This window comes from Aureobasidium subglaciale (genome assembly GCF_000721755.1).
Source record: "Aureobasidium subglaciale EXF-2481 unplaced genomic scaffold scaffold_32, whole genome shotgun sequence".
NCBI lineage: Eukaryota > Fungi > Ascomycota > Dothideomycetes > Dothideales > Saccotheciaceae > Aureobasidium > Aureobasidium subglaciale.
The window spans coordinates 70,869-83,838 of record NW_013566963.1 but is presented as its reverse complement, the minus strand read 5'-3'; the positions used below and the strand labels follow the sequence as shown (position 1 = coordinate 83,838).

General features: G+C 51.2%; 5 protein-coding genes across 5 annotated transcripts; 1 reads left to right on the top strand and 4 right to left on the bottom strand.

Moving 5' to 3' along the window:
* Positions 1-29: 29 nt before the first annotated feature.
* On the bottom strand, positions 30-818 carry AUEXF2481DRAFT_33302 (uncharacterized protein; the record flags this gene model as incomplete). Its single annotated transcript, XM_013484168.1, has 1 exon — positions 30-818. The coding sequence occupies one exon, from the start codon at positions 816-818 to the stop codon at positions 30-32; it is 789 nt and encodes a 262-aa protein (XP_013339622.1).
* A 634-nt stretch (positions 819-1,452) lies between these two features.
* AUEXF2481DRAFT_48385 (uncharacterized protein) lies at positions 1,453-3,075 on the bottom strand (the record flags this gene model as incomplete). The annotated part of the gene is made up of 5 exons (XM_013484208.1): positions 1,453-1,608; positions 1,666-1,821; positions 1,873-1,966; positions 2,015-2,927; positions 3,012-3,075. The coding sequence occupies 5 exons, from the start codon at positions 3,073-3,075 to the stop codon at positions 1,453-1,455; spliced, it is 1,383 nt and encodes a 460-aa protein (XP_013339662.1).
* Positions 3,076-3,505: 430 nt separating this feature from the next.
* AUEXF2481DRAFT_53754 (uncharacterized protein) lies at positions 3,506-5,518 on the top strand (the record flags this gene model as incomplete). The annotated part of the gene is made up of 1 exon (XM_013484215.1): positions 3,506-5,518. A coding segment is annotated over one exon (2,013 nt), but the record flags the coding sequence as incomplete, so codon positions are not given.
* Positions 5,519-5,847: 329 nt separating this feature from the next.
* AUEXF2481DRAFT_70238 (glycoside hydrolase family 11 protein) lies at positions 5,848-6,595 on the bottom strand (the record flags this gene model as incomplete). Its single annotated transcript, XM_013484223.1, has 2 exons — positions 5,848-6,253; positions 6,309-6,595. The coding sequence occupies 2 exons, from the start codon at positions 6,593-6,595 to the stop codon at positions 5,848-5,850; spliced, it is 693 nt and encodes a 230-aa protein (XP_013339677.1).
* A 2,566-nt stretch (positions 6,596-9,161) lies between these two features.
* Positions 9,162-10,929, bottom strand: AUEXF2481DRAFT_70298 (uncharacterized protein; the record flags this gene model as incomplete). Its single annotated transcript, XM_013484228.1, has 3 exons — positions 9,162-10,177; positions 10,225-10,439; positions 10,493-10,929. 3 exons carry the CDS (start codon positions 10,927-10,929, stop codon positions 9,162-9,164), a joined length of 1,668 nt encoding a protein of 555 aa, XP_013339682.1.
* Between the last annotated feature and the right edge of the window lie 2,041 nt (positions 10,930-12,970).

Below are 12,970 nucleotides of genomic sequence, written 5' to 3'. Positions count from 1 at the left end.
GTTGTAAATGTATATATATAGAGGACTTGTCATATGGATGATCTTGCTTCCATATCAATCCGGACACCCTGCTCTTTTGCGACCCTGTATATCTCTGTGCATATCCTGTCGACGTCCGTCTTTTTCAGCGGCACGCGGTGCGCTCCATCCCACTCCACAAGGGTGACACTATCCGGATGACAGTACTTCCTCATGAGATCCCTATGAAGATGCAGTCCAGCATCATTAAGTCCATGGACATGAATCGTCGGTAGCTTCAAGACATGCTCATTAGGCCCCTCATACCTAAAGCCCTCACTAATCTCTCCAGCCCCCAGAGTCGCCGGCCCAACCGAGTATTCAGAGAAGCGCATCAACGGCTGTCTTCCCGCCAACAGCACCGCAAACTTATAGCTCGTATCCGCTCTCCCCGTGTTTTCTTGCCGCACCTGCTGCTCATACAACAAACTAGCCGCGAGCTTAGCCCCCTGACTAAACCCCAAAAGCCCTACCCAAGCCCCTGTTCCAGCATCCCCACTCTTGCAAGTCTCAATCGCATAAATGACTTCTTCGATGGCGGACTCGTCGTCAATGGCAGCGTGTTCGGGGAGCCAGCGTAGCCAGCGGCGAAATGGGCCGTAGTCCTCGTAGACGGGGGCGATGCCGGGGCCGGGGGCACAGTAGAAGGGGCCGTCGGCGAAGACGAGGCGGAAGGCTGGGAGAGCTCTGATGAGGCTGCGGGCTTGGAGTTGGAAGATTTCGGCTGTGACGCCGCCGCCGTGGAGGCAGAGGATACGTGGGAGGGAGAGATCGGTGGGGTTGGGTAGTGTGTTGCTCATGATTGTGAAGGTGTGCGTTCTCTTCGGCCGCTTGTATGGTGGAGAGAAGGTATGGGTGGGTCGGCGGTTTGTGTGATTGTTCGCGGCGCTTATGTGATCCTTCGCTGGCGATCAACGAGCTCGGCGTGTAGCGATCGTAGACTGACAAAACCCGTCGTGACGAGTCGAGATAGCGAAAGTCTAGAAATCAGTGAAGAGAGTGTGCACAAGGCCTACAGCAATCGATGTCTACACTGGTCGGACTTGGACGTAGATAGCATGCAAATGTTTCATTGCTCACATCATCTACCCGGACCGGCTCTCCATGTCCCTTGCCGCTCTTGTCCGTTACCGACATCTGAGCGCATGCCAGAATTAGAAATCCTCCAACAAGCTCTCTCAAAGCTTGGGACAATTTAGCGGTTATCATCTCATGTTGGAAGGAGTGCTGCACGTGTTGCAAGCTTGAACTGACGAGTTCGCAGTTGGCTGTGACGATGATTCTGAGCTTGGACCATTTCTCTCTACCATCCATTCCTATGCCCTTCTCATGTTCGAGCAACCCATCCTACTCCTCGACCCACAAACAGCATATACACATCCCTGAAGAGCGGTCAGACTCCCAGATCCATTGATTTTCCCCGTCGCTGATCTCCTAGTCAATGACGTCGTCTCTCAGATCAAACAGTTGTCTGACGACTTCGTCTGCCTTGCTTCGGATCGCGTTGTGATACATGACATTGGTTATGAACTTCTTGCAGCCCTTGATCTTTTCTGCCGTCTCCATAGAGTAGTCGTAGTCAACGTACATCTGCGTTCATCTCGTTAATTCATCGTTCACACTTCATCCGCTTCACACCAGACTCACATCCTCTTGGTAAACGGCTGCGTAAACAGGAACTTCGTTCTTGCGGAGCTGGTCTTCGTCAAACAGAGCAGGCCAATCGGAGTCTGCAGCTACTCGTTCGGCGACATCCTGCATCTTGCGGAGCTCGCTGTAGTCATCGAACATCCAGCTGAATACCTGTGCTGTGTTAGACGATCGACCTTTGAATGACTTCTTGAGCCAACGTACCATCTCTCCTGTGAAGTAGATAGGTCCTTCTGACTTGAGCTCAAACTCAGGGAACTCGTCACGCATACGTTCAGCCGACCAATTGGGTGCTTGTCTGTGATCACGTCAACATGACATCTATTCATAGGCATTCTTTACCCACCCTTCACAGTAGATCTGCTCATGCAATATGGCGTAGATGGGTGCTTCGTCAAAAGAGGTGATCGACTCAATCGCAGTGAGAGTACCTCTGGTCAACAGACCGAAAGCTTCGATGTCGTATGCAGCACGCAGCACGACTTCGTGTACAGCGTCGATGCCTCCGTGCATTCCAAACATGATGCCTATCTGCTGGAACCTTCTAGCAGTCAAGTTGCCTGAAGACGGGAGTTTGATTGTGCCATCACCGAATCGTGTAAGGAAGCTGACGATGTTCTTGACTCTATCGACATCTTCCGGATACTTGTCGTAGTAGTCTTGGTTGCGTCTGATCACTCTCTTGTAGAGCGCTTTGTAGACTGGATCAGGCTGCTTGACGAGTGGTTGGAGGCCACCGTAGATGAAGGCTTCCCGGAGTCCTTGTGGGTGAAACGAGAGGTATGTGATGCTGCAGAATCCACCAAAGCTCTGGCCCATGATACTCCATTTTTGCTTCTCAGGAGGGTACTCCGCAGTAAGAGATTGTCGAATCGCTTCACAGTCTCGCACGATACTGTCCGCGCGGAAGTGCTTGAGGTATCTCGCCTGCACGTCCTCGTCCCCGCGTAAGCCTAGCGTGCTGGGAGTGATTGGCGTGCTCAGTCCAGTGCCTCTTTGGTCTAGATAGAGCATTTGGTAACCTTTATCCAGAATGGTGTAGGTGAATGGGTAAGCACTTGGGTGTCGGCAGGCTCCTCCAGGTCCGCCGTTCAAGAACACCATCCATGGAAGTTGGCTCTTCTTGTCATCATGATCACCAATGTCCGCGGGAGATTCATGCTTTCGAACACTGCGAGCAAAGATGCGAATCGTACCAGTTTCCGGCTTGGAGTAATCTTTGGGCACATCGAAGAAGTGTTCGGTGACTCTCAGCTTACCTGTTGTGAATCAAGTGTCAACACGTATCACAGATGAATGAGCGTCCCCTGGCTGGGAGTCCAGGGGCTTGAAATATAAGTTACCAGGAATCTGATGAGTTCTCTGTTCGACTATCTTTGCCGCAGCGACTTTGATCGAGGTAGCCATATTGTGTGTTTTGGATGGACATTGATGGTGAGGGGCAGATGGTTGGGTTGATGAACATGCGGGTAACATGCCCCTCAGCGACGTTGACGCTCTGGATCGCTCCTGCTTGCCATGAGGCATTACACTATTACGCCGAGTTCAGACATTGTTTTATCTGTAAAGACATTTATCCAGAAACAGATTTGGCTACACAGATCACACGAACATCCATTGAGTAACTCGTCCCATGAAACTACGTAGCTATAGCTCACGCGATACTTCGGAAGAGGGGAGGGCGTCCACAAGCTGGGGGCTTGGCTACAAGTCTAGCTCGGAGTCTGCTACGCCGATGATGTCCACTGCCAGCAAGATTTGTTCGCCAGCGATATATTTACAGCACCCGTAGATATACTCGACAAACACATCAGACTCACACGCCTTCTGATCAGTCATGGTCAAAAAAGATAAGGGCAAGAAGGAAGCCAAGAAGGCCCGCGTAGCAGCGAAACAGGAAAAAGTCGCCAAAAAGACAGAAAAGAAGGCCAAGAACAAGAAGGATGCCGACGACAGTGATGCAGAAGACGCCGATCTGGATGCGATTCTGGCAGACTACGCAAAGAAGCAAGAGCAATTCTTGAAGGTCACCGAAGACTCTGTCACTGGTCCATCACCCAGAAGTGCTTCCACTTTTCTTGCCTCACCTTCAGATGGCAGAGAACTCTTCCTTTTCGGAGGCGAACATTACAATGGAGCTATTGCACATTTCTACAATGACTTGTATATCTACAGAATCAATTCGGATGAATGGCGCAAGGTAACCAGTCCCAACTCACCTCTGCCTCGCAGCGGACATGCCATGTGCAGGGGTGGTAACGCTGGTGGTATTTACATGTTTGGAGGAGAATTCAGTTCGCCGAAACAGGGTACATTCTACCATTACAACGATTTCTGGAATCTGGAACCATCGACCAGAGAATGGACCAAAATTGAGACCAAGGGGCCATCTCCTTCCGCTCGAAGTGGTCACCGTATGGTTGCTTTCAAACGCTACATCATCCTGTTCGGAGGCTTCCAAGACACATCGCAACAGACCAAATACTTGAATGATCTTTACATCTACGATTGTCAGACTTTCCAGTGGCATATCCCTGTCCTGCCACCCGCTGCCATGCGTCCTGACCCAAGGTCTTCCTTCTCCTTCCTGCCCCACGACACCGGTGCGGTTTTGTACGGCGGATACTCCAGAATCAAGACTTCGACCTCAGCTGGAAAGTCGAAGGGAGGTAGACAGGCTTCGCGCGTCATCATGAAGCCTATGGTTCATCAGGACACCTGGTTCCTTCGCATTACACCGCCACCGCCAGAAGCCTCTATGAACACATTACCGACAGTGCGTTGGGAGAAGCGAAAGAAGCCAGTCAACTCGCCCAACCCAGCTCGTGCTGGCGCGACCATGGTGCACCACAAGGGCAGAGGTATCGCGTTCGGTGGTGTACACGACGTCGAGGAGGATGAAGAAGGCATTGACAGCGAGTTCTTTAACCAGCTATTGGCCTTCAACATTGACCGCAACCGTTTCTTCCAACTGAGTCTAAGAAAGCCTCGCTCTCAGCCGGCCAAGAAACAAGGCGGCGGAAACGAACGTGGTGGCCGACGCGGAAGAGGAAAGGCTGACGAAGAGGAGTTACTGCGTAACCTTGCTCTGATTGAAGGCAAGGGCTCATTGGACGATGGCGAACTCCCAGTCAAGCGCGATGACGATTCTGATGATGAGGATGCCAAGATTGAGAAGCCAGTGCAATACGAGATGCCCCACCCTCGATTCAATGCTCAACTTGCGGTACAAGATGACACTCTTTATATCTACGGTGGCACATTCGAGAAAGGTGATCGCGAGTTCACATTCGACGAGATGCACAGTATCGATCTTGGCAAGCTGGACGGTGCCAAAGAGATCTTCCGTCGTGAGCTCGAAGACTGGCAGGGCAGCGAGGACGAGGACAGCGAGGACGATGACGAGGATGAAGATGATGACGAAGATGAGAGTGAGGACGAAACCGCCGGCACTTCTACCCCTGCTACTTCTGTCGCACCCGAAGAGCTGGCCAAGCCTGAAGATGTGGCCAAGAAGCAAGCAGCAGAGGATGAAGAGCCCGAGGAAGAGGCCGCCACTGAGAAGTCTGACGGTCTGCCTAGCCCGCGTCCCTTCGAATCCCTACGTGAATTCTTCACCCGTACCAATCACCAGTGGCAAGACATGATTCTGGAGGAGCACAAGTTCAAGCACGCAAACCAGATCACCGAGCGTTCGGTCAAGGAGATTCGCAAGAGTGCATTCGAACGCTCTGAGCAGAAATGGTGGGATGTCAGAGAAGAGATGCAAGTCCTGGAAGACGAGCAGGAAGCTGCTGGTATCGGTGAGGTTGTTTCAATCGAGTCACGCGGCGAGGGTGGTGGTGCCGGCGGCGGTGGTGCTGGCAGAAGAAGATAAAGTCACGTGTCGAGAGGCATCTTTTTGACATCAAAATCTAGATCAACAATTTATGAAAAGCATAAACTTTGGCATACGTCGTGCTGATACTCAGCCTATGTAAGCATTCTGGCAAAATGAGTGTGAGGTAACAACAGAATTCGCACTTTCACCAAATGGTGTCTCTAGCTCAAATTCTCAGGATGAAAAATCCGCCAGAGACATCCTTGTGCCTTCAGGCAAAGGACAGCAAGGAGTAGAGGAAGTCAGGCGCGCCGCTCAGCAGTGAGCCCCTCCCAAGCCCATAAGACCCCTTAAACAGTCTACTTGGTCTGGACATAAATGTCAGAAGAGCCGCTGCTCTGGTAGCCTTCGGTAGCAACAATCTGGTAATAGTGCTGTCCAAGATTGAGTCCAAAACGCGACCATGCTGAAAAGTGAGCAGCCATATTTACGCTCCCACCGACACGCTTGCCCTGACGAACAGACCAGTATTGCTGGAAGGTGCGGGTACCGTCGATGGAGGGCTGGTTTGTGCGGGTGGAAACGTAGACGTTGTAGTTTCCACCATCGGTGGAGAAGCTGCCCTTGTACTGAGCACCACTGCTGGGGTCGTATGTACCGAAGGACTCGATCACGTAGTATTCGACAAGGGGAGATCTGGTCCATCCATATACAGCGAGGTAGCCGTTGCCTGAGGGGTTAAAAGCTCCACCATAGTTGATGGTGCTGATCGATATTGTTAGCACCTGTTTAGAATGAGAGATCGATGGTGTCCACTTACCGTCCAGTGCCAGGGTTCCAGCCCTTGCCGCCAACAAAGTTGCCAGTGTTGGTCCACTTGACAGAGTAGCGCGAGCCCTCGCCCAGGGTGAACTGAGCAGAACCGCCACCATCAGTCCACCAGGAGTAGAAGTATCCATTGTGAGTACCCTCAGCACTGGGGGTGCTCTGTCGCTTGACAAGAGTCGAGTTTCCGTCCTCAACATCCTCGGTGAGGAAATCGAAGGGGGCGGCCAGCGCCGTGGTAGCAGCCAACAAGGCGCAGAAGATGTTCTTGAAAGAGACCATATTGAGTGAGGTGATCGTTGGATTGGTGAAGAGATCAGTTCCCCAGCGCGAGCATTTTCCTTTATATGTCCTCGTCCCCTCTCATCACACTCCCCTCAACGTCGTAATACCGAATTGATTGAGGCTAAATGAAAATGTCGTACACCACCCACTCGCTGATCAACGTCCAGACATAACGCTGACTCCAGTATCTCGCCTATGCACAAAGTTGAGTAGATGCCGTTCTAATTCTCTTGGAATTCTTGGCTCGACAAGCAATTCGGAGGGTCTGCCAATGTCATCTTATATATCCGGTGTACGGCCGCACGCCGGGTAAAAGAATTAGTACCTGCCAAGGGGAGACTTAGCATGCGAGGGGGTGTTCCTGTTAGTGATCACAAGGGGCCTGATCAGCATGGTGATTTGGCTATAGCATGGCAGTATGAAGGAGGAGAAGCTTGTCGGCGCGGAAACATGGAGACGTCCTTGTCGCCAAGCGAACTATTGTATCAGAACAAGCGAACCGAGGTGTGATCTTCTTGAGGTGAACCTAGTACTACAGCTAATTCAACGCATTGTGCTGTGATAGTTGACTTGGCTCGAGGTTCTATAGTCACTATGCGCGTAACTTCCACTACGAAGCTTCCATGAGTTCAGGCTAAACAGAAGCCTGGAAGATCGCCCTCATACACATGACGATCAGCCCATGTGCGACAGGTCTGGGTCGCTGACCGCAGAATATGCTGTAGGCGCTTTGATTGCGTGACAGGCTATGCTGCAAGAGCAATAAGGCATCACGCAGGAAATCAGTATCACCCACGATGTATCCCGGAAGGATTGTTTCAGAATTCGCCATCAAGGACTCGTCCAGACTCGGCCGTAGCCATCAGAGCTCTGGCGTAGTTGGGTCCAGTTAACGGAACCGATCGGCGCTGGGTGTCCAGCGGCAAGAGTGCTGTTTACGGAGGGAAGTAGCGAAGGAAGCCCGGCAGAACTCCCACCGCCTTCCTAGAGTGGGGTAGATCCCGATCTTATCGATAACATGTTCTCTTCTGTTTCGTCACCGCGTCGCCAACGACATTGTCCGCAATGAGTTTACCCAGACTCTTCATACCACTGCAGAGCTCGTAAATCGAATCAGTTCGAGCGGGTACACATGGTGTATGTCAACGACGCGCCAGTAGTCGCGATCAGCAACGTAGTAAGGAATCCAATGATCACCTCATCCAAAGATCACCCACCTGAACGCGAGCTTCCGCGAGGAGCAGGTCCTTTGAGATCGCCTATGGATTATGGACAACGCTCGACTCCACTCGTCGAATCACCGGTTATTCGAGATGTCTTGATGCAGCATTGAACAAGTTCGGCCTGGGTTTGTACGCTTGAATGTTAATGGCGGCTAAAGTCATGTATCGTATTAGAGTATCTTCTATGGCTCGGCTAGATCTTGAGCACACTGATGCGCTTCGCGACGATGAACTCGAAGCATTGATCGTGGATCCGAAGGCCCTCTTCAATCTCATCGGCTGTTACACTGACTGGAGGGGCTAGACGGAATACGCCGCCCATATCTGGAAGGTTGACGACATCACTAGATACCGGTAGACCAGAAGCCATGGCTAGTTCAGATACAGCCTGACCCATGTCTGCGCCTGGTGCCTTGGTAGAGGCGTCTGAGACGATCTCAATGCCTTGAAGGAGACCTCTTCCTCGCTTGTCGCCAATACACCAGTACTCTTGCTGAAGCTTTTTGAGACCAGCACGTAGTTGCTGACCACGCTCGGCTGCGTTCTGATACACGCTGTCACGCTTGACGATCTCAAGTACCTTGGTACCAACTGCTGCGGTGAGAGGGTCGTTCGGATGAGTGGTAAGCCAAAGGAAGCCTTCTCCTTTGCAGCCACGCTTGATCTCTGCAGTTGTGGACACGGAGGCTAGAGGTAGACCACAGCCCAAAGTCTTGGAGAGAGCGCCAGAATCTCGGGTAAAATGCTTCCTTCAATGGAAACGGTCAAGGCCTGGATGCGGAGCTGGAGACGTGCTTGACTCGTTGAGCTGGAGCAGTTCTCTCACTCACGATATTCGACTCCTGGCTGACCACGTCTAGAAGTGCCCTGACCATGTCTGGGGGAGAGCGCCTCCCTAATACGAGCCTGTACTGACCTTGCATTCCTCCTCTCTCGGTCGCTATTCGCGTCGTCCTAGGAAGCTGTGGTAATGCACAATGTTTTCGAGGTACCGCTTACCGTTGATTGAGAGACCAGAGTTATTCGACTCCTACTACCATCGCCTTTGCAAAAGAAAAGGCTCTGCATTTCTACAGCCTTAGTTCGCATCGTCTTCATGAGAGCGATGGTACCCTGCTGTTTACCTGGGCGTTGCCTCGCTTTGCGCATCTCCTCCGGCTATGTTGGAAACTCGTATACAACTGTCGAGATGCAGAATTATTTCTCGAAACAAGCAAACAACGGAGAGAGTGAAACATCTTTTCATCTCATTAGAAACGACGAGGAAAACGAAACTGTTTCTGCATCTCTACAGCGAAGCTTTCAATGGATGTCGGATACGATTTGGCTTCCACCTCTCCTCAGACGCTCTGCGTACTCTTTACAGGCACAAGCTCGTCTTTGTTCTGGCTAGTAGAGCTCTTTTCTTCGTTCTCGCGATCTTTCATCTCTCGCACAGGGTTCTCAATATCCTCGGCGCCTAGCATCTCGATGCCTTTCTCCAGTGTGTGCCCTTCGTTGACCTTTTGCTGCTGCGTCTTACCCTTCTCTGGATCTTTCTTGACGCCACTGGTCAATTCCACAGCTCCCATGGTCTGCTTCTCATCTGCCTTTCCATCAGCGCTCTGAGCACTCTTCTTGTAAACACTCCAGCCACCACCCCAGCCGGACCATCCTTCTGCCCATGGCCCACGCGCGAAGCAACATATTAATGCTGCACCAATACTCGCAACACTATAACTACCGCTTACAATCCAACCACCTCTTGCGTAGAGGTGGTTTCCTGCAGCCGTACCGACCAGCTGGCCGCAAAACGTTGCAACCATGAAAGCTGTGTTGACACGATTACGTGCTTTGGGTGCGATGCTGTAGATGGCACTTCTATTGGCGATTTGCGCAGTTTGCAACCCAAAGTCATTGAAGAAGGCTTGGATGACCGGTCCAGCAATGGTGATGCGACCGGTGTAGGTGCCGATGCAGATGCCCAACATACACCAGCACTCTCCTAGAATGACTGAGAACAGAGGGACAAAGCGATCGATAACATACTTTGCCCAGAAAGGTCCGGTGAACATACTTGCGATGCCGATGAGGGAGAAGAGACCGATGGTCAGAGAGTCGTAGTTGTAAGGTGAGCCGGCGAGGAGAAAGGTCAGCGTAGTCCAGAAGCAGGTGAATGTTGCGGCTGTGAAGAAGGTGACGAAACAGGCTTGGACTAGCACAGGCTCTTTGAACAGCATCTCGACAATTGACCACAGAATCTTGAAGTAATTGATACCGCCAGGGTTGGTCGAGGGATAGTCGGGCATAAACAGCCAGAGTAACGCAAAGATGGCATACTGGAGTCCTAGAGAGAGCCAGTAGATGTTGCGCCATGCTATGATCATGTCAGTACTAATTATATTTTCGAAGCCTAGCACTTACAAGTATAGTTGGTCAGGACACCAGACAGCAGACGAGCAATCAGCATGCCCAGCAAAAGACCAGATGTGACGATCGAGAGAGATGCTGCCCTCTTACTTGGCGGTGCAAGGTCACCAACAAGAGGGAGCATGAGCTGTGGCGTAACAGTAGTGATAGCCGTAACGAAAGAAATGGCAGTGAATGCAGCCAAATCTTTTGTTACACACACACCAATCCTAGAGCTTTGTATAAGCAAGTCATTCTCATGGAACATCACGATATTACATACCACATGGTCGCAGTGAAGAAAACAAGGCTCAGAACAAACGGTCTGCGAGGCAAAAGATCGCCTAATGGACACAAAAACAGCAGCCCTGCAGCATATCCTGCTTGCATGACAGTTGGGATCTGTGAGACCTTCTCATACGGCACATTAAATTCTTCCGCCAGGATGTTCAGAATGGGATGACTATAGTAAAGGTTCGCAACTGTAAAGGCACCTGCAAAGCCGAAGAGCACGTTCAACGCCATACTGAATGCTGGTGGTTTCTCCGGGTCCCAGCGACATCGCGGCGGCGTGTATGTTACGACTCTGTAGATGCGCGTCCATGCTGTGTTGTGCTGTGTTTTCTTATCATGTACATTGTGGCCTTCCAATCCTGAGGAATATTCATGGTCCAGAGATAAGTTCGACGGCGAGGTGTGCTTCACATCGTCTTGCGACATTTCAATGTCGACGCGCTGTGTTCACAGCACAGCAGACTACTGTCACAAGGGCAAGGAGTGATGGAATAAATGCTAGAGGCAAGAAAGGAGAAATGCCATAACGGGTAGCACGACATCCATGTAGCTGAGGGGTGTGCGTGCCTGTCACTTTTCTACGAGCCGCATTTCCGATGAGATCTCTCGAACCGTCCCAGTGTTGATCACCGTTCGGCACTCCGCCTCCGCATTCGTGGAAAGATAAAGGCGAACCCGAGTAAATACTTACCCGCTAGCTTGTTTTTGTCATTGTGGTTTGAAACATCGTTGACACAATGTCTGTATTTGAAGGCCCCACGTAAGCATGCTGTCTGGAAACTCGGGTGTTTCCAAAGCAAGCATAATGAACAAGGCGAAGGGTCGGATATCATGCCGCAAATACTATGGTTTGACAGGAGGTGTGGTTGCAGTAGAGTGGGTACAAACGCCAAGATATAGCTCAATCAGGCTAGATCTGCAGCTGTGAGCCACGCTTGGGCCCGATATGGCAGTTTCTGCCATCGGGAGAAGAAAAATCCTCATGTCCAACCCAAACCAGGGTACACGACTGGGCACGCTCTGAATCAGTGTTTGGCCTTGAGTGCAAGTGTGTGGGCATGCGCAAGTGTCGAAGGTACGTAGGCAGAATTGAGGTGTTCTCCTTTTCTTCCACCTCCGGCAAAAGTCCGAGATAGTGATATATGACCACAAAATCTTGCCACACCCCTGCAACCCACCAAAAGGATGCATTCATGGTCAGTACGGGGGTCGAACCCGCGACCTTGGCGTGCCAGGTATACCAGGGGAATGGGTATTAGCACCACGCTCTAACCAACTGAGCTAACCGACCAGATTGATGGAAGCAACTCAGTTCGTTTTGGTACAGAATGAACGGGATCAGGCAGGCACGACCAACACCCGCTTCCTGCCAGCTTGAAAGTCGGGCTGACGACTCCTGTTCATGCGTGACTTGGCCTCCATGGACTGTCTTGCCAGCTGTATGCATGATATGCTTATTTCGGCAGCAAGTTGACGACACTATCAGACGTCATCCCTGACATTGGAAACTTAAGCTGATTGTCGTGGTGAACCCTTCCATGTGTTCAGGGCACGGTTTAATCGCGGAAATAATATCAAAGAGCAATGATGTCTTCCTGGACCTGTTCGATTCTGGACAAAGCAAGAATTGTATCAGGTGATACAACGGAATGACAGTACCCCTAGGTTCCAGTGTGAAGTATCCTTGGACCTCAGTGGTGGACACGTTACCCTGTTGTCGTTCTGATAGCGTTGCCGAGGGGTTGACCCTGGCTGAGAAGACGTAGCACTGGTCCACGCGATATTGAGTCGTACCGCGTTAGTGTCGAGTCCGTCAACCTGCGATCAAGCTTCCAGTCACCAGGTGGAGTCGCTGGAGGCTGTGTAGAATGAGAGTCCAGGTGACAAGCATACTCGTTTTCCTATTGTTGACGCTTGCGTCAGCGGGTTGCGGAAGACTAGGACCAACCTGGAAACGCGATCGAAAACCTTGTTTTCAAAGGTGCAATCCATGAGTACGAAGAATTGATCGAACGAAATCAATACCTGATATTGACTCAACAAAGGCATGTCGACTGACTCGACCTCTGGTGTGTTGTTGATGAGAAGGATCAATGAATCGCCAAATCCGGTTGTCGGGCAAGCTTCCACACCTGCCTCGTTCTCCACCGTCCACCGAACCATAAAACCAGCCATTAAGACATACAAGAACATGTTCATACCGAAAGGCCCAGCTCTCGGTCGACAGTCCGAGCAGGTATTCATTACTATTCGATAAAGACAGTTCGAGTACGTCTTCTACGGTCGAAAGAAGGATCTAGACGTGTGCAGAGAAATCTCGACTCCCCGCTGAGATCTAGCTCTGAGACAAGTTGAGATCTCGCCGGCAACGTCGAGAAGATTTCAACGAGCGAGATGATACACTTTGAACTCACCTCTGCAGACATGGGGCCAGGGAAGTATGTTAGAGGAACACGAGCACATTGAG